General features: G+C 36.0%; 1 protein-coding gene across 1 annotated transcript in view; it reads right to left on the bottom strand.

Moving 5' to 3' along the window:
- The window catches only part of LOC111057872 (sortilin-related receptor-like), a 160,793-nt gene that overhangs the window by 12,960 nt on the left and 123,605 nt on the right, over window positions 1–24,228 (bottom strand). Inside the window, exons 26-32 of the mRNA XM_039437313.1 lie at window positions 21,559–21,861; window positions 15,790–15,888; window positions 12,399–12,569; window positions 8,909–9,168; window positions 6,926–7,248; window positions 1,775–1,971; window positions 368–371 (exon numbers count right to left, since the gene is read on the bottom strand). Of these exons, the coding sequence (XP_039293247.1) occupies window positions 368–371; window positions 1,775–1,971; window positions 6,926–7,248; window positions 8,909–9,168; window positions 12,399–12,569; window positions 15,790–15,888; window positions 21,559–21,861 (1,357 nt within the window). The remainder of the gene's footprint in view (window positions 1–367; window positions 372–1,774; window positions 1,972–6,925; window positions 7,249–8,908; window positions 9,169–12,398; window positions 12,570–15,789; window positions 15,889–21,558; window positions 21,862–24,228) is intronic.

Raw genomic sequence — 24,228 nt, 5'->3', positions numbered from 1 at the left:
CACTTCACTAAAATCAAATCAAAAATATGGCCACCTCACTCAAATCAGTCTCCCGCCAAGTGCTAATTGCATAGCGTTTCACGTTTTTGCAAGCAAAATAGCATAGATCTACCAAGAGATTCAAGTTTACGCAGGAAACGTTATGAGTGATAATTTTGTGCGTGAATGGTGTCGAAAATTTGAAGACGTTAATTGAAATAACTTCCGAAATCGATGTAGTCTATGACAACTCAGCCTCATAGTGCTAGTGCAATCAAACGGCTTCTCTAGCAAATCAAATGGGATAACTCACTACATCCGTAAGCAAAGCCGTAATGCATTCGTGTTTACGGAGGTAGTGATAACTGCGATTACCATACATACATACAAACCTGACAAAGGCAATCAATCAATCAATCAATTTTATTTATTAGAAACACACATAACAAGACAAAACAAAATTACAAAGAATTTGAAACATAACAAACATGAATCGCAACTTAAACTTTTTCCCTCACAACATGACTTTGCGGGCAGAGCTTCCAAACTAACAAGTAGCTCCAAAACAACGTCATAACTCACTTGAACTCATTTGGTGGCAGAATTTTATGAAGAGGGTTCTGGTAGGCTGGTCTAGGTTAACGTTAGAGCCTGGTATGTAAAACGCCGCAGCCTTCAATTATGTTGAATAATAATCATAAACATAACCTATTTTGGACAATTTCTATCTAAATTAGGGAAGGAAATAGTTTTGGGATTTAAGCTGTCGTTACTTTCCCAATCATTCATAGTTGAAAATGATTTTTCCTACAGTTACGTTGAAAAGTGGCCATTGCTGCACTGATTACAGAACGCAAAGAATCACTTTTCCGCTCTAGTGCGGGAAAATTTTTCTGCACTCCAGATTTGCAACATGGCAACGCAAAATACTTAGTAGGTTATATGGAGCAACAGTGCAGCAAAATCAAAATGAAGTTGGTAACAGTGACTGCTGTGGCTGCTATAGTGAGCAGAGGTGCAACGAAGCACACGCGCTAATTATTATTCATTATATATTATAACCAAGGACAACGAGGACTTAAGGATTTTAGTATTAAGGTTTTTATCAATAATAAAATTACACAGAAAAACATTTGATGCATTTCAGACAATTTTACCCATAATTACCCACTTTTCATATTCAATGGTAACTGTAGCAAAAACCTAATGTGAAATACGTGCGCAAAGTTCCTCTGCTGCACTCAAGAAACCATTCCACCCGAGCCGTAGGCGAGTAAACGTTTCTTTCGTTGCAGCAAACTGTCACTTTGCGCACTAGTTGCACAAATAGCTATTGGGATTTAAGCTGTTGTTACTTTCCCAATCATTCATAGTTGAAAATGATTTTGTATGTATCAATGTATTAATAAATAAATAATCATAAGTGTGAGCAACTTCAAGTGAAACCATTATTCTTCCACACACATTTGAGGCTAATCTTCTTATGGCCAAATTTTATGTATTTATGACCAATCTTTATGTATTCAGATTACAATCTTTATATAATCTATTTATGGCCAATTTTTATTCTTCTATTTATAACCAATTATTATTCTTCTATTTATCACCAATTTTTATTCTTCTATTTATGACCAATTAATTGAAAAAATGATCCTCGTTTAATTTATGAATTGGAAATGAACATAACACAGTCTAGAGACCCCTTTAAAAAAAATCCGACTTGCAACAGTTTTGGAGAGTTTACAGTTGAATATTATTTTCTGATTGTATTAGTGCGATTGTAAGGCAGGCTTACCCTGTTCGGATTCATAAGAGATAGAATCCGAGATGGAAGATGAGAATCCGTCAGTAGTGAACAGTTGCACGGCGAAACAGTAGGTGCCTGGCTCTAGCGCATCTAGGACCAAGGGCGGAGCTAACACAGAGAAGCGTTGCGCTCTCAGATTGTCACAGACAGTCACTCCTTTCATCATTAGCACCACATAGTTCGAGCTGTCGACAAACAGAATATATTATAAGAATAAGAATAATTTAATTGACATTAAACAAAGTGAGTTACAATTGGCGTTGTCAAAAACTATATTAAAAAAAGTGCATGCACTACTCACACTGATGCGACTCAAATCGCCAAGTAAACAAGGTCTATAAATACAGGTCATGAAACTCGTGTTCCTCATGGAGCGGCCATTATGTGGGGCTTTTATGGCGGTACATTTAAAATTCCAATCTGCTCATAACAAAATCATGTATGACGCTTTTTAAAAACAATATTCTAGTTTAGATAATATGTAAATTCAGGTTTCCGATTTTTTAATAATAAAATGCTTCCGTGAAGGTTTTGATACTGAGCGTGCACTAGTCGACTTTATGAGAATTATATATAATAATGTAAACGATGGTTGAATGTAAATGCTTATTTTTAGATGTAAAAAAGCTTTTGATACGGTTGAGCATGGTCTTCTATTAAATAAGTTAGAATCTACAGGGGCAAGGGGCGTGGCCCTACAATGGTTTAAATCTTTTTTAAATGATAGAGTTCAATGTACAAAAATTAATAATACCTGTAGTTCTTTTTCAACAGTAACTTCAGGACTTCCACAGGGATCAGTTCTTTCAGCTATTCTCTTTATAATTTTTGTAAACGACCTATGTGATGCCAATTTAAATGGAAAAATATTTTGTTATGCAGATGACACGGTATTAGTTAGTTCAGGGAAATCATGGGAGGAACTGTACAATAGAGTAAACCATGACTGTAAATTTCTTCAACAATGGTATCTTAGAAATAGATTAGCAATCAATGTCGAAAAAACCAATTTATTATTTCTCTTTGCGCGCACCAAAAATTCACAATCAACCTATTATTTTCCATCTAAATAGCTGTACATATGACTTATTATGCCAATGTCCTCCTATAGAGCAGGTCGAAGAGATTAAATACCTTGGTATTTTTATTGATTCAGCCTTAAATTGGAAAACACATATATCTAATCTCAAGAAAAGTATCAATACCTATCTTTGTAAATTCTATCACTTGAGAGAGCTGTGTGATACAAACACACTTCGCACAGTATATTATGCCTTAATAAATTCAAAATTAGAATACGGCATTGTATGTTGGGGTGGAGCTGCAAAAGTGCACTTTAGTCCACTACACAAATTGCAAAAACATTTCATCAGACTAATACTATTCAAAAATCGAAGAGAGAATTCGTTTCCTTTATACAAGAGATTACGTATTCTCCCAATTCGCCATCTTTTTGTTTTCAAAGTCTTAAGAATTTTCTTTATGCGAAGTGGAAACGATGGATTTTTCAGGCCCAGCTTTTCTGAAAGAAGAAGACTTGACCTGGTATCAAGACTACCAAGAATAAATTTTAGCTTCTTTTCTAAATCTTTTGTATACCTAGGCCCAAAACTCTTCAACGCTATACCACATGCTGGTAGAAGAACTAGAACTTGGAAAGAATTCTCAACAATAATTAAAGACTGGCTATTCCAATATCAAGATATGGACAGTTCCAACACTTTGCATTTACTTTCTAATTTATCAGTTCAAAATTTCTCTCACACACTTTATTCACACTGTTTTTCCACACTCTAATTACACTGTTATTTCACATTTTATTTACACTGTTCTTTCACACTTTAAATTTTCCACTCACACTTTATTTACACTGTTCTTCTACACTTCATGTAAACCGTTGTTTTGTAGAATTGAAGTTCTTTCTTCTTATCGCTCGTATCCATTCTCGTTTCAAAGTTTCATCTTTCGAAAAAGAAAATACCGTACGGATCGAAACTTTTGGAGTCTTGTTATAATTCCCTCAACAATTAAGTATACATCAGTATGCCATGATTTAAAACCCCAAATTCATTATTACTTTTCACAAACGAATATTAGAAGAATGATAAAGAAACCATATTCATTGAAATGGAAGACCGTGAAAATTGAATTTGTAATTCTAATTTTGTTGATTACCATATCAGATGTGATAACAAGCATCAGCGCTCTTATTTCGCTTGCTTACCGCCAGTAGATCATGGATCTACATGTGATGACGTCATAGTTTATTAGAGATCAGTTGTGGGGCCTAAAGCAATACCTACTATTACTTATAATAGTAATAGTAGGTATTGCCTACTATTACTTATACCTACTATTAGTATACCTACTATTACTTATAGTAGTAATAGTAGGTATTGCCTAAAGTAATAGTAGGTATTGACATCACTCCGATTTTTGTCGAGCGGAGGCCAGCCCAGCGTAGGCCAATGAAGGCGAGCGCTGCCAAACCACGCATCCACACTCTTGTCAACCAATGCGTGTTGTTCCTTGTTTTGTCGTCTGCTTTGTTTTTTCTGAGTAATTGAGGCCTGATTTCTATTAATTATAATTGCATTTTCATAGTTAGAAGTTTTATAGCCTACTAATTATAGTTCTATAGTTAGTAGAAGTACAAGAATAATAAGGGCCAGACAATATTAAGCGTTTTTAGAGTCGGCAGGACAGGATGTTCTCCGATTCACTGGTTGGTTTGGCGCCTGAAAAAGCGCTTGAAAAACGCTCAATATGGACTGGCCCTTACTGTATCCATTATTTTTGGACCCATCTATAGTTGTAGAAGTGCTTTATAAATCCTAGATCCTAAATGAATCCAATTTATATAATATATAATAGAGAATAAACTGGCTTATTGGCTTATAATGTACGAGTGCGGGATAGGAAATACAAGAATTGCGCATCATCACGTCTGAGCTACTGGACTAATTAACTTGAAATATTGCATAAAGATTCCCAATGTTACCGAGGATGGTTATAGACTTATTTTAAATTCTTAAAGATTTCAGTAGGACAAGTTTTCAGTTTGTCAAGTTTCCAATTAAACCTTGTGGAGCATGGGTTACCTGCTAGTCTATAATATTCTGTAAAATTACGTTAAAATGTTTCAATTATTAGTGATTTGAGTGTAATATTTTTGCTTTCTATCCAGTTTCTCAAACTTTAAAATTCTTAGTTTTTGGGTGAAAAAGGACTAAATTTCAGAAAAGTGGGATCATAACCTCATTTTGGACTTTTAATAGTTATTTGTGCAACTAGTGCGCAAAGTGAGAGTTTGCTGCATCGAAAGAAACGATTACGCCCGAGCCGTAGGCGAGGGCGGAATGGTTTCTTGAGTGCAGCAAACGAACTTTGCGCACGTATTTCACATTAAATTTTTCCTACAGTTACCATTGAATATGAAAAGTGGGTAATTATGGGTAAAATTGCCTGAATAATGTAGTAGTGTTTGAATGGCGGGGGGCAGCTGTGTGGTGTGTGCTGTGGTGGCACTGTGCTGTCGTTGTCCTCCATTATAATATCTACTTAATAATTAGCGCGTTGTGCTTCGTTGCACCTCTGATCACTATAGCAGCCACAGTAGTCACTGTTACCAACTTCATTTTGATTTTGCTGCACTGGTGCTCCATATAACCTACTAACTATTTTGCGTTGTCATGCTGCAAATCTGGAGTACGCAAAGTACTCACTTTGCGCACTAGTGCGGAAAAGTGATTCTTTGCAGCCTGCAATCAGTGCACAAATGGTCACTTTTCAGGGTATCTGTAGGAAAAATATTATTATCTTAATTTGCAAGAGAAATAGTACAAGGAGTGAACTATATTAAAATGACAGAGAAACCTTTTGATGTATTAACAAGCACGGTATATAGAAGAAGACGGTAGGTGTCACGCGCATGTTTGTGCTAAATTTTCGGTGTAGCTGACGTCATTTTATATCCAATCATCTGTTTTTAACAAATAAGTTTAATAAATTGCCAATAAGTGTTAATAACGTCGGTTGGTGGCGATGACGCAATCTAGCTGGCTGGCCACTGCGCACACATTTCATGACCCCTACCGTTTTCATCTAAATACCGTGTTAACAAGGCTTTATCAAACATTAATGACAACTTAAATAAAACATGCAATTGATTTTCCTAGTAACTAGAGCATATGATTATGGATCATATGATCAATATCATCACATTCACTCCACCTAGGAGAATGAATGTTCATAGTCCTTTAAATAAGTTGGAAGCCTTTTAGTCCTTGTGCTTCTTCGATTGCCGTTAGCTTCACTAGCGTCAGGCTCTTGAACTGAAAGCGGACCCTCCGTTCCTTGGATGTCTGGGGATACAAGTATCCTTAGTTTTTCTCTCCCATTCAGTACTTCTTGTAAAAATCAGAATAATGAATAAATGAATAATAAATATTATAATAAAAAAATAATTCGTTTATACAAGTACGGGATATGAAATACACGATGACGCATCATCACGTCTGAACTACTGATTAACTTGAAATATGGCGTTTGAATTATTAATTTACCGAGGATTGTTATAGTTCTATTTTCAGTTCAGCAAGGTTACAGTACGTCAAGTTTTCAGTTTGTCTAAATTTTATCTACTTCAAAAGAATTGAATGATACACGTACGGGATAGGAAATACACGATGACGCATCATCACGTTTGAACTACTCAATTGATTAACTTGAAATATTGCGTGTAGATTATTAATTTAGCGAGGATTGTTATAAATCTATTTTTAGTTCAGCAAAGTTTCAGTACGTCAAGTTTTCAGTTTGTCTAAATTCAATCCACTTGTGCTTTAAACAGACCCACACAGGTTTCCTGCTGGTCTTAAGGTGCGTACAGATATACGTGCCTCCAACACGCTACACGCACGCTCCGCAAACGATCCATGCACGCTCCGCAAACGATCCATGCACGCTCCGCACTCGCTCCGATCATGAACGTTACGGGAGATGTTAGCTCTTCTCGCGTTCCACTCTTGCTCCCCGGTCGATCATCAATCGATCTGCTCGAGTGACGTTCGATTGCGGAGCAGAGCGAAAGTCTGTACGCACCTTTAAATTAATTTATAAAAAATTCACACTACTCACGTTTTGAAATAAGTCTGCTGCTCCACCTCTTTCCAGTAGACAAAGACACTACCATTTATGAGACTGAACACAGTCAACTGGGTTGGGGTGGGCAGAGGCATACTGTAGTGATAGGCACACGGGCCGGGCTGCACCCGTGCCAGCCCCGCTTCGCCCGCCTTCGGTCCTGTTTCGCTTGGCTTCTTCCACGGTGACGGATGGCTGGTGACGCACACCCTGTATCGACCGCCCGAAAAGATCCTGATCGGCTTGGAGAGGGTGGTGTTGGTAGTTGGGGGGAGGGTTATGGATGTGTTCATGCGTGTTGTTTCGGTCACTGATACCTGCAAATTTCACACAAAAATGCCGATCAAATTTAATCAAAACTTTGACATAAGATACTGTTTTTGGTGAGATGTAGTGATATTTATCCATAACTAGCCGTCAGGCTCGCTTCGCTCGCCATATCCGTCTAGCCAGGGGGCTCCGCCCCCTGGACCCCCGACTGGATCGCTTCGCTCGCCTGCATTTTTCATTTGAGCATTTTTATCATATGTTAGGACAATCCAGTCGGGGGCCAGACTAAACGTCTGGCTAAACGGATATGGCGAGCGAAGCGAGCCTGACGGCTAGTAATATAATATTCCCAGGATTGAAGTAGCAGTGCCCAATCAATTTTTTCGCGATAAATGCATTTAAATCTTCAACTTGGTGCCAACCTAACAAAGTCAACTCAACTTAATGCCAACCTGACAAAATTATTAATTTAGTTGCCAGTTAACAACTGTTTCGAAGAGGTACTCTATCTAGATTATAGTTCTATAGTAACATATGATATGGAAATTTCAATTATAATTAAGAGATTGGGAGAAGAAGAATATACATGCTAAAAGACGAACTTTAAACCCTTAAAAACAACCCTTAGAGTTGAAATATTGCCAAAAGATTTCTTAGTGCGCCTCTAAAGGGCCAACTGAACAAACCTACCAAATTTGAACGTTTTTGGTCAGGTAGATTTTTAGTACTGCGAGTGAGTGAGTGAGTGAGTGAGTGCCATTTCGCTTTTATATATATAGATGAAACACTAGAATATTGTCTAAAAATATAATATTTATTGAAAAATTACATACAACATGTTTCAACTCCTGTGGTGTCATCTTCAGCGTAAAAATTTAAAACTTTTTCAAAATTTAAAAAAATTTCACACTGAAGATGGCAGATACTACAGGTGTTGAAGCAGGTATGAAATTTTCAATAAATTTATGATATTTTCAAACATTATCCTAGTATTTCATTAAATAGAATCATTTAAAAATTGTACGAAGATAAATAAAGTCTGTGTGAAATGATAATAATAATTAATAGTATGTATAAAATGAGTTGAGACTTGACCTTCTATCCGAAGAAAAACAGCGATGAAACTTTCCCAAATTTTCAATTCAACCACAGAATTGGATGTAGAATATCATCTCCGATATTCCTCGCCCTAACCCGATATTCCTGTTGCCAGTATGTATTGAAGGAGATTAGCTTTTGATGTTAGCATTTTTGATACACCAACCCCAACAGCCATTAGCCGTTTTCACACCGATATTTCGCCGACACGACATACAGACAGGATTTACTCTAATGGACAGTATAAAAGGAGGCTGAGGTTTATAACTGCGCGAGGTCTACTGTTTACAGAACTACTAGTTTAATTAATGATTAGGTTCGTCAATGTCGTTATATTTCAAGTAGGAAACATGGAATTTTTGACATGCTACTAACTTTTTTGTTTTGAAAGATAGGTGGGTGGTGAAATCGAGAGTTACTTTACAGTATTTAACTATACTGAGTATAGTATCTAACTATACTTTACAGTATCTAACTATCAACTGTGGCTCTAGAAAGTGACAAGCTGACGTGATATAGTCCCGACAACTTGTCACCATTTGTTTCTACAAAGTGACACAACTTGACGGAGTGACACCTTGTCGCGGTTCCTTAGTGACCTCCACTCACCACATAGGACACAGGCGCACTCATGACCGGACATGAGGACTCCCAGCTGACCAGCATGACCATTTCGTCCCACTCAGGCGTGGAGACCTTGAGGTTCTTGGGCGGCGCCATCTCGTCGAAATGGGTGAGAACGGTCTTGGGGTTGTCGGAGAGTGGGCCAGTGCCTCGAGGTCCCACCACTCCCACGTCGAACACGTAGGATTCGCACGCCGCCAAGCCTTGCACTTCGATCGAAAAGTTGTGCGTTATCACTTGTGGTCCTACCAATCAAATCACAATAAATAGAATAAATCAAATCAAATTTTATACATCAAAATCAATTACAATATGTCACCTGGTCATATGGGACATATATATGAATCATATATTTATCTCATATTGATCAGGATTTTAAAGATTTTATTGATCAGGAAAAGTTCTGCGTTATCACTTGTGGTCCTACCAATCAAATCACAATAAATAGAATAAATCAAATCAAATTTTATTCATCAAAATCAATTACAATATGTCACCTGGTCATATGGGACATATATATGAATCATATATTTATCTCATATTGATCAGGATTTTAAAGATTTTATTGATCAGGAAAAGTTCTGCGTTATCACTTGTGGTCCTACCAATCAAATCACAATAAATAGAATAAATCAAATCAAATTTTATTCATCAAAATCAATTACAATATGTCACCTGGTCATATGGGACATATATATGAATCATATATTTATCTCATATTGATCAGGATTTTAGAGTTTTAATTTAGAAAAGTTTAATGAACAATGTTTTTGTCTTTGAACAATTTTTGTCATCGACAGAAAGATTGTTTATTTCATTTGTTGTCAAAATTTAATGTAGCTTCTCTTCTGTTTTTAATAACAAACGTGCCGCTTGTGCGACAGATAAAAATATGTACTGAAATGGCTTTCATGTTTGGCATTGACTGAGTTATATTTAATACCCAAAATTTTTCTTTTGGGGTGTGTGAGCTCGTTCGATAGGACTGTGAGTAAAGTCCGGCTGTTCTGGTGAAGGGGATAGATTTTGCTCTTGTTTTATAATACAGTTTTCCTGTCGCAGTTCGGGTAGTTTAAAGAGAATTGTATTATTGAATAGGACGGGATCTGAACCCATTCCATTAGATCAGTTATTTTGATTTTTTCAATTAATAATTAACGCCGCGAAATACCAGTGGATGCCAAAGTGGGAAGCCATTTTCAAAAAGGTAGGTGACTACTGAGTCATTGTTCTTAAATTTTTCATAACCACAAACATTGAATCCTCATTAGCAGCAAAGCGAGTAGCCCCTGAAATATTCATCTGATTATTATTATTTCGTAATTCCTAATTATAATTCTAATTTAGTAATAGATAATTTATTGTTTTGTTTTAAATATCAAAAACCTGTACGATCTTTTCTTGTGTGTTTGTTTTCATTTTCCCACCCTTACATATTTGGTGAAGGCATATATTGCTTACATATTTTGGTGGAGGCTCCTCTCCGCCGTCCACATATAGCTTACATATTTGGTGGAGGCGCCGGTTTGTAAGCACATCGTGCTAAATACAAAATTTGAATACTACGACATTTAATACAAATAAACTTTAAAGAAGTTTCATGCATTGAATCTTAATAGGCATAGATAATTTAATGAATAAATACACACCCCACTATAAATGATATGTTCTGGGGTACAAAAATAAATCATTCATGATAAAATTGGTTGAATAGGAATTAATAAATTAAAATAGATGTTAATAGATTATAGTGATGCTTTTGATGATAAACATGTTATTTGATTATATAATATTAATGTTATTAGTTTATAAGCTGGATGTGAATCGGAACAGGCAATAGCCTAATTTTGCAACAACAAAAAAAGCTGATGCAACAGTCGTACGGAAAAGCTTAAAATTGTGAAATCGTACATTAAATTGAAGAATTTTATTAGTTTATAAGCTGAATGTGAGTCGGAACAGGCAATAGCCTAATTTTGCAACATCAAAAAATCTGCTGCAACAGTCGTACGGAAAAGCTTGAAATTGTGAAATCATACATTAAATTGAAGAGAATGTAATGCTCTATAAGCTTATAATCAACATAGATTTCAATCATGGATAATCAAAAGCTGCTGCAAAAGTCGTAGGGAAATGCGTAAAATTGTGAAATTATACATCAAATTGAAGAGAATTTAATGCTCTATAAGCTTATAATCAACATAGATTTTAATCATGGATAATTAAAAACAAGCAAAATTTAATTAATTAAAGAGAAACGCGTTTTTTTTAATGTCACACCTTGAGGCTCGGATATCTCCAAAACTATGAGATATGGAAAAAGTTGAGATGAATTTTGTAGTAACTAAATTTCACATCATGTATTTAGACACAACTAATTCACGTTAAGAATACTGGAAGGTATAGTATATTATAGGTAAGGTATAGGTAAGGTATAGGTAAGGTATAGGTAAGGTATAGGTAAGGTATAGGTAAGGTATAGGTAAGGTATAGGTAAGGTATAGGTAAGGGGTAAGGTATAGGTAAGGTATAGGTAAGGTATAGGTAAGGTATAGGTAAGGTATAGATAGGTAAGGTATAGGTATAGAATATTGGAGAAAGGGCTCGTGGAAGACCCCGGCTGTAATATCTAAGGCAAGTTACCTAAGATCTAGGGATCCAGAGCTACATCCAACTGAAAAGTACAGCTATGGACAGAAAACTATGGAAAGCTGCCTACCAATCGAATGATTGAAGCTAAGAGCTTGTTCACATGACAGCGATTTACGCTCGGTTATCGCTCGATTGGCAAATCGCTCGGTTTGCCAGCCTCGTACATATGACAGCGATTCATGAGCGGTTTGCGCTCGGTTATGATAAATGATTAATAGGTACAACATCTATGTACTCAATCTCAATATCTTAATCTATGTACTTAAACACTATATTACTCTTAAACATACATTACTGCTCTGATCGGTTGATTGAAGACATGTGTACGCTCTCATGCCTGCTCTAGTATTTCGAGCCGCCCGGCAACCGAGCGACATCCGAGCAGTTGTAGTCTGAGACTACAACCGCCGCGATTCGCCGGCGACTACTAAAACCAAGCGATGCATGTGTACGGCACCATGTGTTTCCCTATACCTGGCAATCGCTCGGTTTGTCAACCGCGCGACAACCGAACGTAAATCGCTGTCTTGTGAACAGGCTCTAAAGGAGAAGAAATTTCGCAAGCCTAGTTTACAAATTCCGAATCAGGATTTTGAAGTTGGAAGGTGAAAGTTGACAAAACTTCCACCTGGAGCGCTGAAGGTGGTTTTTTGTAGCAGTTTTGCTGTTCCTATTTCGGAGCTAGGAAACATACTAGACTGCAAAGAAAACATATGGTTATGAGAATCATATGTTTATTTGTTCTGCAAACCGCTATTTACCGGATTGATTTCATGCATGGAAAACAGCTGAAATTGAATGACAATGACAAAAATAATGTTACCATTGGTGAAAAGCGACTTGAGATCGAGACCATAGTAAACGCCATAGTCCCAGAATGGCTCCATATAGGATTCACTGACCACTCTGTCCCATGACAAGTTCACCAGATTTACACTGCCACCTCCGTTCACCAGTTCAACTTGCAAATTACGCACGGTCGGCAGCTCATACCCTGTTGCAAAATAGAAAGATTCACATTTAACTGGCAGTAGGCCTACTGTTTGAATGCAACGCCAAATCAACGCAAGAGTCGTGCAAGATGCATTGAGTTACACCATAAAGAAAAGGAGATATCCCATGGTATATCAAATCAAATAAAATCATCGTTTATTGTCATAAAGCATACAATATGTTGAGACAATCGTCATTATTAATTAAAAGATCTGGTGTGGTACACTCACACAACTTTCCTTGCTCATATTTGAAACTACGATCAGACTTCTGTATATGTGTATATATAATTGTTTTCAGAGAACTTTTTCTTTGTGTAAATTGTGAAATTCGATTATTTTTTTTTAGAAGTCGTAAAAACAGCTGTTCTACAGATGAAATATCTCGACTATGTGTTCTTTTTATGGACTGCGCTACCTACCTACCTCATGCACGAGAGGGAGGTTACTAAGTCCATTTCTCAAGGATGGGGTGAACCCCCCATTGGTTTCACAGAAAGGAGACTCATGCCAGTTGATAGAGCTGATAAATAACTATACAGGGTATGAATTTGGAAGAAATCGGTCAAGTTATATTTGAGAAAATCGTGAAAAACATGGTTTTTTAGTAATTATCTGCCATTTTTCTCAAGAATATTACAGAGCTCCTGCAATTTTCCCAGAAATGAGATTCATGTCAGTTGATAGGGCTTATGAAGAGCTATCTATGGTATAAATTTGAAGAAAATCGTTGAAGCCGTTTTCGAGAAAGCCGTGAAAAACATGGTTTTTTAGTCATTATTCGCCATTTTTTTTAAGAATATTACGGAGCTCCTGAAATTTTCTCAGAAATGAGACTCATGTCAGTTGATAGGGCTTATAAATAGCTATCCATGGTATAAATTTGAAGAAAATCGTTAGAGCCGTTTTCGAGAAAAACGTAAAAAACATGGTTTTTTAGTAATTATCCGCCTTTTTTCCGCCATCTTTAATTGAATTTAATTGAATTTATTATTGTCGGATCCTTATGGTATAAGGACCTTAAGTTTAAAATTTCAAGTCAATCGGTTAATTGGGAATGGAGTTATCGTGTTCACAGACATACACACACACACACACACACACACACATACACACACACAGACCAACACCCAAAAATCATGTTTTTGGACTCAGGGGACCTTGAAACGTATAGAAAACTTGAAATTAGGGTACCTTAATTTTTTTTGGAAAGCAATACTTTCCTTACCTATGGTAATAGGGCAAGGGAAGTAAAAATGAAAATACAAGTTGAAGAACTCAACTATCACAGTCAAACCTATAGGTTGTTCGTATTCCAATTTTCAAGCAAATTTTTGTTACTGAAGCCGATTACTGTCCATTATTACTGCTTTGTCTGGGTGAAAGTGTAACAACGGCACAGAATGAGAGACTACCAGCGTCACATAGCTTCACGAAAAACAGCTACTAGGACTATCGGCTTGAGTTAACAGTGGAATTTGCATCAAAAACGCCCTATACCGCGGGATACCTTCTTATGCTACAGTTTCTCCGTGGAATTATAAACTATAATGAGGTCCACGCTATAATGACAGTATTTGAAATAATAATAATATCGTGTGACCTGGCTGGCTCAGGTCTGGTGTCAGAGTTTTCAGGTCGCAACTGATCAATTTCAGGGCCTCTGACATGACCTAACGACTGCTTTTTAGGCAGCCGGGACCGACGGCTTAACGTGTCCATCCGAAACACGTGAGTGGCCCGAGATAAATGACAGTATTTGATTGCTATTGGTACTGCAATTCTTGTCTATCATTCGACAGAGCAAATGGCGCTATCCTTTTCTAAATCCGTAACGTTGCCAGAACGTTTTTTTATCAATGTTGAAGTATAATTAATTGACGAAATATTGAATCTGAATTATGAAAATTTGTTATTGAATCATTGGAAAATATATATTCTTGACAAATAAAGCCGAGGATGAGAACGGCACAGTATGAGATTCTACCACCATCACATAGCTTCACGAAAAAGAACTACTAGGACTATCGGCTTGAGTTAACTGTGAAATTTGCAACATAAACGCAACGCCCTATACCATGGAGTATCCATCTTTCCTCTATCGTTACATATTGCTTGCGCAATAATGCATACAATATAGTGATTATTAATTTTTCCTACAGTTACGTTGAAAAGTGGCCATTGCTGCACTGATTACAGAACGCAAAGAATCACTTTTCCGCTCTAGTGCGGGAAAAATTTTTCTGCACTCCAGATTTGCAACATGGCAACGCAAAATACTTAGTAGGTTATATGGAGCAACAGTGCAGCAAAATCAAAATGAAGTTGGTAACAGTGACTGCTGTGGCTGCTATAGTGAGCAGACGTGCAACCAAGCACAACGCGCAAATTATTGGTATTAGATATTAAAACCAAGGACATTTTTATCCAATTTGACAATAAATTAAGGTTTTTATCAATAATAAAAATACACAGAAAAACATTTGATGCATTTCAGGCAATTTTACCCATAATTACCCACTTTTCATATTCAATGGTAACTGTAGGAAAAACTTAATGTGAAATACGTGCGCAAAGTTCCTCTGCTGCACTCAAGAAACCATTCCGCCCTCGCCTACGGCTCGGGCGTAAACGTTTCTTTTGGTGCAGCAAACTGTCACTTTGCGCACTAGTTGCACAAATAACTATATTAATTTAATACATTACTAAAGTGAGGTCCACATTATAATGACAGTATTTGATCAACATTGGTGTTGCTATACTTGCCTATCAGATAGCTCTACCTTTCTCTATTTATAGCTGTTTGTATTTGCCAGATCATTTTTCCACAATAATGGAATAAAAAAATTGACGAAATATTTAACCTCAAATATGACAAATGATTATAATCTGGATGTATTATTTAATCGTTGGATAACTATTTAATTGGTATCTGGTTATTCTGGATATCCATCTCATGTTATGTTTTAATTAGTATTCTTAATATTTTTGTTTTGAAAATTGTACGGTATTATGGCAAATACAGAATTTGATTTGAATAGTCATTAATACCTGTGGCACTGTATACTGATCTTGTTACTAACAGTGTTTATCTACTTATTTATCTAGCTACAGAGTACTGTATGCAGTCTGTTACAGTAATATTAATTTATAAGATGTAGATAGATAATAAAAGGTTTAAGTAAAAATGATAAGTGTAGTAGAGTTGTGAAAATAGTTTACCTCGGGTAGTAACAAGTACGGATGCTGGTGTTCCTTCATAAAGCATCTTGTATGCGCTTACTTCAAAAGTATACTCTACTCTCGGTGCCAGGTTGGATACTGCAATCAGATCGAAAACAAAATCAAATAACAGACAATCAGAATGTGAGTACATAAATGGAATAAATAAAATCAATTATAATTGTTACAACTATGAAACAGCTCTATGAAAATTGAAAGGACGTGACCTTGTTATCAATGTCATTTGCATGCAGTGTTTTATATCGTACAATTTATTTTTTAATTTCTATGATTAGGCTATGTATGTATATTTCAATTATTGAAAATATTTTCTAGTGATTCTGTATTTTGTATTTTGGGGAGATAAAGTTTCTTTCTTTCTTTCAATTCAACTTCTTTAGCTATTAAAATTTTCAACTTCAATGAAGATTATCTAGGTAAAATACTAGATATACAACGTATATTATTCTTGACAAAATAGTAAATAATTATTGTATTTTTTCAATTTATTTTTCTATTATTGTCCAGTGAATTTGATAGGATAATATCATTTAATTTTCATTATGGAACTATAGAACTATTCAATCAAATGTGTCTTTCACTGACCCTTGTGCAGCGCGGATTACACCTGCTTGTATGTTGGGAAATTTGAAAACTCAAGTTACAATATATTAGTGAAAATAAAAACGTTCTAGGCATAAATTTCAACAACAAACTATGCTGGAAGCATCATACTCAGTATTTGAAGAAAAAGCTGAGCTCAGTCTCCCTGCTCGCCATTTTATTTCTCCCCACACACAGATTCGTCCATAAGGGGGAAAATATTCACAATTTTTTTTTAAATTTTTGTCTCTCTAAATGTATTTTATTAAGCTTCACTCGAGAAGAAAACAAGGAAGACCAAGAATACGATGGGAAGATGAGATAATGGATGATTTGATAAGGATGGAGAGGATTTCTAATGGATAGAATGTTTGGAGGAATGTTGTGGAGGAGGCCAAAGCCCACAATGGCTGTAGAGTTATAGAAAGAAAATGTATTTGAATAGTGAATAAAATAAAATTAAATTTTTGAATTGAAACCATTTTCAAGTCCCTCAGATAGGTACATATTGGTCTTTCTCACTCCTTGCTGTTGGAGCCTCATGGTATAGTTTTCTGGGGTAGATCATTGGGCCCTTTAGAGGTTTTCAAAGCAAAAAAGTGGGCAGTCAAAGTGATGGTTTGGAGTCAATAAAATCAATTATAATTGTTACAACTATGAAACAGCTCTATGAAAATTGAAAGGACGTGACCTTGTTATCAATGTCATTTGCATGCAGTGTTTTATATCGTACAATTTATTTTTTAATTTCTATGATTATGTATGTATATTTCAATTATTGAAAATATTTTCTAGTGATTCTGTATTTTGTATTTTGGGGAGATAAAGTTTCTTTCTTTCTTTCAATTCAACTTCTTTAGCTATTAAAATTTTCAACTTCAATGAAGATTATCTAGGTAAAATACTAGATATACAACGTATATTATTCTTGACAAAATAGTAAATAATTATTGTATTTTTTCAATTTATTTTTCTATTATTGTCCAGTGAATTTGATAGGATAATATCATTTAATTTTCATTATGGAACTATAGAACTATTCAATCAAATTGTGTCTTTCACTGACCCTTGTGCAGCGCGGATTACACCTGCTTGTATGTTGGGAAATTTGAAAACTCAAGTTACAATATATTAGTGAAAATAAAAACGTTCTAGGCATAAATTTCAACAACAAACTATGCTGGAAGCATCATACTCAGTATTTGAAGAAAAAGCTGAGCTCAGTCTCCCTGCTCGCCATTTTATTTCTCCCCACACACAGATTCGTCCATAAGGGGGAAAATATTCACAATTTTTTTTTAAATTTTTGTCTCTCTAAATGTATTTTATTAAGCTTCACTCGAGAAGAAAACAAGGAAGACCAAGAATACGATGGGAAGATGAGATAATGGATGATTTGATAAGGATGGAGAGGATTTCTAATGGATAGAAATGTTTGGAGGAATGTTGTGGAGGAGGCCAAAGCCCACAATGGGCTGTAGAGTTATAGAAAGAAAATGTATTTGAATAGTGAATAAAATAAAATTAAATTTTTGAATTGAAACCATTTTCAAGTCCCTCAGATAGGTACATATTGGTCTTTCTCACTCCTTGCTGTTGGAGCCTCATGGTATAGTTTTCTGGGGTAGATCATTGGGCCCTTTAGAGGTTTTCAAAGCAAAAAAGTGGGCAGTCAAAGTGATGGTTTGGAGTCAATGAAAAACAGCTACCGACCAGATTTTGAATTCCTTCCTTTACCCAGTGTCTATATTTTAGAGGCCCTTTGTTCTTCATGTTTTTTCACACGCTGTGATAGTCTAATATACATTTTTATGAAACGATGAATAAACATTTCCTTGGAGATGAAATGCATCGCTCCAATTTCTAGAAGCGTGACATTGGGAGTTCTGGTACTGTATCCAATTATACAATATTCTACCTGACTTCATAAAGGATATGAATGTATGCGAGTCTGGATTTAAACTGAAAATTAATTTCTCAAAGGATTATTGATTTCCATTAAAAGTTTTATACATGACTTGAACCGTCTAATTTTTCTTGAATGTAATTTTTGAATATCATTCGGAGAGTTGGCATTCCCTTCATATATTATAAAAGGAACAGTACATAGATTATTCATTATTCTACATGAATGATCAAACTACAGTATTCTCCATCGTGTATGTCTTTGTCTTCTGTGTGGCTAAAAATATAATCAGACGATTTTTGAATTTGAGGTGTAGACACACATGTAGGGACATTTTCAAAAACAAAATTCTCACTGTTCCCCCAATTTATATTTATGCGACTCTCATGTTGGCTTTCAAAAACCTCAATAGGTTTTGCACAAAAGGAATGGAACTGTAAGAGAAACTAGAACTCAAAATTAATTATTTTACACAATGCACAGAGAATCTAAATTTGAAAAGGGAGCACTATACAGAGCAATAACGTTTTTCTCCCAAATGAAACCAGAATCATAAATTCAAAATGTAAATTCAAGGAAAACTTTTTGACACATAAAGCATTTTATTCAGTCCGAGAGTCTTTAGATGACCATTGCCAGCTTCTCTTCCTGAGATCCAACCCATTAATACAAGGTACTTAATTCAATGTTAGTTGGATTCAACAAGTAGCTCTATCCAAGTTGTTAATTAACTTATTCAAGGCTTCCAGTGTGTGTTTTTAGTTCTAGAAATTTTCTTTTATTTTTGATAAATTTATTTATTGACTGTAATTGATTATGTTGATTCTAATATGTATATTGACAAAGCAGAAATTCTCTTCATACTGTAAATGTGATGTAAAAAATGAAATTGCTAATCTCTCTCTCTTGGGTTAACAGCCGTAGGGCTGGTTGGCAGCAGCTCTCCATGCTTTTCTGTCGTCCGCTTTCCGCTTCAGCTCGTAGTATGATCCACATCTCATATCCCGTAGCAATTGTTTCATATACTCCAGCCTAGGTCTTCCTCTCATATTCCTTCCCTCAACCATTCCCTCCATTATCCTTGTCAGTAGAGTGTCATGTCTGATGATGTGGCCAATCAGCTGTGCTCTTCTTTGCTTGATCCACTTCAAGAAGTTCCGGTTCTCTCCCACTCTTTCAAAAACTTGCTCATTTGTAATCATATCATTTGTAATCAGAAATAGCTAATAAAGAATTTGAATTTGGCCTATAACACTAATTGTAGGCCATTTAGATTTTTTTAAAAGTTCCAGATCCCCTGTCTTAGTGGGCAGTGGATGCTTATTAATCTAACAAGATGCGTACAGACCTGAGCGTCACGAACACGCGCATTTCATTTTACATCAGCTGATACTACGCTGATTATATCTGTATCTTACTGTTTCTGTAAAAATACTTATATAATCAGCTGATGAAAAGTTCGTGGCGCGTATCGTTGATGAACTTTTCATCGTTGATGGAAAGTTGGCTGATAACGCGTTCGTGGCGCGTAAGTCTGTACGCACCTCAACGAAAAACTTTTTCTCAGTTAAATATGGAGACAACTCACATGTAATTTCAGCATCCTTGGTCCGGTTAACAGGTTTTTGGGGGTATGGCACCCCAACGAGGGCCCTTACTATACAGAGCAATAACGTTTTTCTCCCAAATGAAACCAGAATCATAAATTCAAAATCTAAATTCAAGGAAAACGTTTTGACACATAAAGCATTTTATTCAGTCCGAGAGTCTTTAGATGACCATTGCCAGCTTCTCTTCCTGAGATCCAACCCATTAATACAAGGTACTTAATTCAATGTTAGTTGGATTCGACAAGTAGCTCTATCCAAGTTGTTAATTAACTTATTCAAGGCTTCCAGTGTGTGTTTTTAGTTCTAGAAATTTTCTTTTATTTTTGATAAATTTATTTATTGACTGTAATTGATTATGTTGATTCTAATATGTATATGACAAAGCAGAAATTCTCTTCATACTGTAAATGTGATGTAAAAAATGAAATTGCTAATCTCTCTCTCTTGGTTAACAGCCGTAGGGCTGGTTGGCAGCAGCTCTCCATGCTTTTCTGTCGTCCGCTTTCCGCTTCAGCTCGTAGTATGATCCACATCTCATATCCCGTAGCAATTGTTTCATATACTCCAGCCTAGGTCTTCCTCTCATATTCCTTCCCTCAACCATTCCCTCCATTATCCTTGTCAGTAGAGTGTCATGTCTGATGATGTGGCCAATCAGCTGTGCTCTTCTTTGCTTGATCCACTTCAAGAAGTTCCGGTTCTCTCCCACTCTTTCAAAAACTTGCTCATTTGTAATCATATCATTTGTAATCAGAAATAGCTAATAAAGAATTTGAATTTGGCCTATAACACTAATTGTAGGCCATTTAGATTTTTTTAAAAGTTCCAGATCCCCTGTTTTAGTGGGCAGTGGATGCTTATTAATCTAACAAGATGCGTACAGACCTGAGCGTCACGAACACGCGCATTTCATTTTACATCAGCTGATACTACGCTGATTATATCTGTATCTTACTGTTTCTGTAAAAATACTTATATAATCAGCTGATGAAAAGTTCGTGGCGCGTATCGTTGATGGAAAGTTGGCTGATAACGCGTTCGTGGCGCGTAAGTCTGTACGCACCTCAACGAAAAACATTTTTCCTACAGTTACGTTGAAAAGTGGCCATTGCTGCACTGATTACAGAACGCAAAGAATCACTTTTCCGCTCTAGTGCGGGAAAAATTTTTCTGCACTCCAGATTTGCAACATGGCAACGCAAAATACTTAGTAGGTTATATGGAGCAACAGTGCAGCAAAATCAAAATGAAGTTGGTAACAGTGACTGCTGTGGCTGCTATAGTGAGCAGAGGTGCAACCAAGCACAACGCGCTAATTATTATTCATTATATATTATAACCAAGGACAACGAGGACTTTAGGATTTTAGGATTAAGGTTTTTATCAATAATAAAATTACACAGAAAAACATTTGATGGATTTCAGGCAATTTTACCCATAATTACCCACTTTTCATATTCAATGGTAACTGTAGGAAAAACTTAATGTGAAATACGTGCGCAAAGTTCCTCTGCTGCACTCAAGAAACCATTCCGCCCTCGCCTACGGCTCGGGCGTAAACGTTTCTTTCGGTGCAGCAAACTGTCACTTTGCGCACTAGTTGCACATATAACTATTCTCAGTTAAATATGGAGTAGACTGACAACTCACATGTAATTTCAGCATCCTTGGTCCGGTTAACAGGTTTTTGGGGGTATGGCACCCCAACGAGGGCCCTTACTATGTAGCCCTCCACCTGAGGAATCCTGTCCCATGCCAGTGACACGGCAGTCTCCCCAACATAGGTAGCATGGAGGCCACTCACACGGTGCAACACGGCTGAGCCATCGAACCACAAATTTTTAACCTCCGATTTGCGAGACTCGTATTGACCGTTCTTGGCTACCACCTGACCACAAAGCATCAAATCAATTTTTTTCTCTACAAGAATAGTTCTAGTCCAGGCAATGAATGCTCAAAAAAGGGTATGGAGGGAAATGTTTGGAAGACAATCCGACTACCCAAATCAGAATACTATCTGTTCTAAAAACATCCACCCTTCCTGCCGCACCCAGTATCATTTCATTTTCAGTATGGAACTATAGAACTATTCAATTATAATATATATTATAATTATATATTCAATAATATAATCTAATTGTGTCTTTCACTGACCCTTGTGCAGCGCGGATTACACCTGCTTGTATGTTGGGAAATTTGAAAACTCAAGTTACAATATATTAGTGAAAATAAAAACGTTCTAGGCATAAATTTCAACAACAAACTATGCTGGAAGCATCATATTCAGTATTTGAAGAAAAAGCTGAGCTCAGTCTCCCTGCTCGCCATTTTATTTCTCCCCACACACAGATTCGTCCATAAGGGGGAAAATATTCACAATTTTTTTTTAGAATATTTTGTCTCTCTAAATGTATTTTATTAAGCTTCACTCGAGAAGAAAACAAGGAAGACCAAGAATACGATGGGAAGATGAGATAATGGATGATTTGATAAGGATGGAGAGGATTTATAATGGATAGAAATGTTTGGAGGAATGTTGTGGAGGAGGCCAAAGCCCACAATGGACTGTAGAGTTATAGAAAGAAAATGTATTTGAATAGTGAATAAAATAAAATTAAATTTTTGAATTGAAACCATTTTCAAGTCCCTCAGATAGGTACATTTTGGTCCTTCTCACTCCTTGCTGTTGGAGCCTCATGGTATAGTTTTCTGGGGTAGATCATTGGGCCTTTTAGAGGTTTTCAAAGTAAAAAAGTGGGCAGTCAAAGTGATGGTTGGAGAGTCAATGAAAAACAGCTACCGACCAGATTTTGAAATCCTTCCTTTACCCAGTGTCTATATTTTAGAGGCCCTTTGTTCTTCATGTTTTTTCACACGCTGTGATAGTCTAATATACATTTTTATGAAACGATGAATGAACATTTCCTTGGAGATGAAATGCATCGCTCCAATTTCTAGAAGCGTGACATTGGGAGTTCTGGTACTGTATCCAATTATACAACATTCTACCTGACTTCATAAAGGATATGAATGTATGCGAGTCTGGATTTGAACTGAAAATTAATTTCTCAAAGGATGATTGATTTCCATTCAAAGTTTCATACATGACTTGAACCGTCTAATTTTTCTTGAATGTAATTTTTGAATATCATTCGGAGAGTTGGCATTCCCTTCATATATTACAAAAGGAACAGTACATAGATTATTCATTATTCTACATGAATGATCAAACTACAGTATTCTCCATCGTGTATGTCTTTGTCTTCTGTGTGGCTAAAAATATAATCAGACGATTTTTGAATTTGAGGTGTAGACACACATGTAGGGACATTTTCAAAAACAAAATTCTCACTGTTCCCCCAATTTATATTTATGCGACTCTCATGTTGGCTTTCAAAAACCTCAATAGGTTTTGCACAAAAGGAATGGAACTGTAAGAGAAACTAGAACTCAAAATTAATTATTTTACACAATGCACAGAGCATCTAAATTTGAAAAGGGAGCACTATACAGAGCAATAACGTTTTTCTCCCAAATGAAACCAGAATCATAAATTCAAAATGTAAATTCAAGGAAAACGTTTTGACACATAAAGCATTTTATTCAGTCCGAGAGTTTTTAGATGACCATTGACAGCTTCTCTTCCTGAGATCCAACCCATTAATACAAGGTACTTGATTCAATGTTAGTTGGATTCAACAAGTAGCTCTATCCAAGTTGTTAATTAACTTATTCAAGGCCTCCAGTGTGTGTTTTTAGTTCTAGAAATTTTCTTTTATTTTTGATAAATTTATTTATTGACTGTAATTGATTATGTTGATTCTAATATGTATATTGACAAAGCAGAAATTCTCTTCATACTGTAAATGTGATGTAAAAAATGAAATTGCTAATAAAGAATTTGAATTTGGCCTATAACACTAATTGTAGGCCATTTAGATTTTTTTAAAAGTTCCAGATCCCCTGTTTTAGTGGGCAGTGGATGCTTATTAATCTAACAAGATGCGTACAGACCTGAGCGTCACGAACACGCGCATTTCATTTTACATCAGCTGATACTACGCTGATTATATCTGTATCTTACTGTTTCTGTAAAAATACTTATATAATCAGCTGATGAAAAGTTCGTGGCGCGTATCGTTGATGAACTTTTCATCGTTGATGGAAAGTTGGCTGATAACGCGTTCGTGGCGCGTAAGTCTGTACGCACCTCAACGAAAAACATTTTTCCTACAGTTACGTTGAAAAGTGCCCATTGCTACACTGATTACAGAACGCAAAGAATCACTTTTCCGCTCTAGTGCGGGAAAAATTTTTCTG

Source organism: Nilaparvata lugens, chromosome 11 (genome assembly GCF_014356525.2).
Source record: "Nilaparvata lugens isolate BPH chromosome 11, ASM1435652v1, whole genome shotgun sequence".
In the NCBI taxonomy this organism is placed as follows: domain Eukaryota; kingdom Metazoa; phylum Arthropoda; class Insecta; order Hemiptera; family Delphacidae; genus Nilaparvata; species Nilaparvata lugens.
Note: the sequence above shows the minus strand (reverse complement) of the source record. Positions and strands in the feature narration are given on the sequence as shown.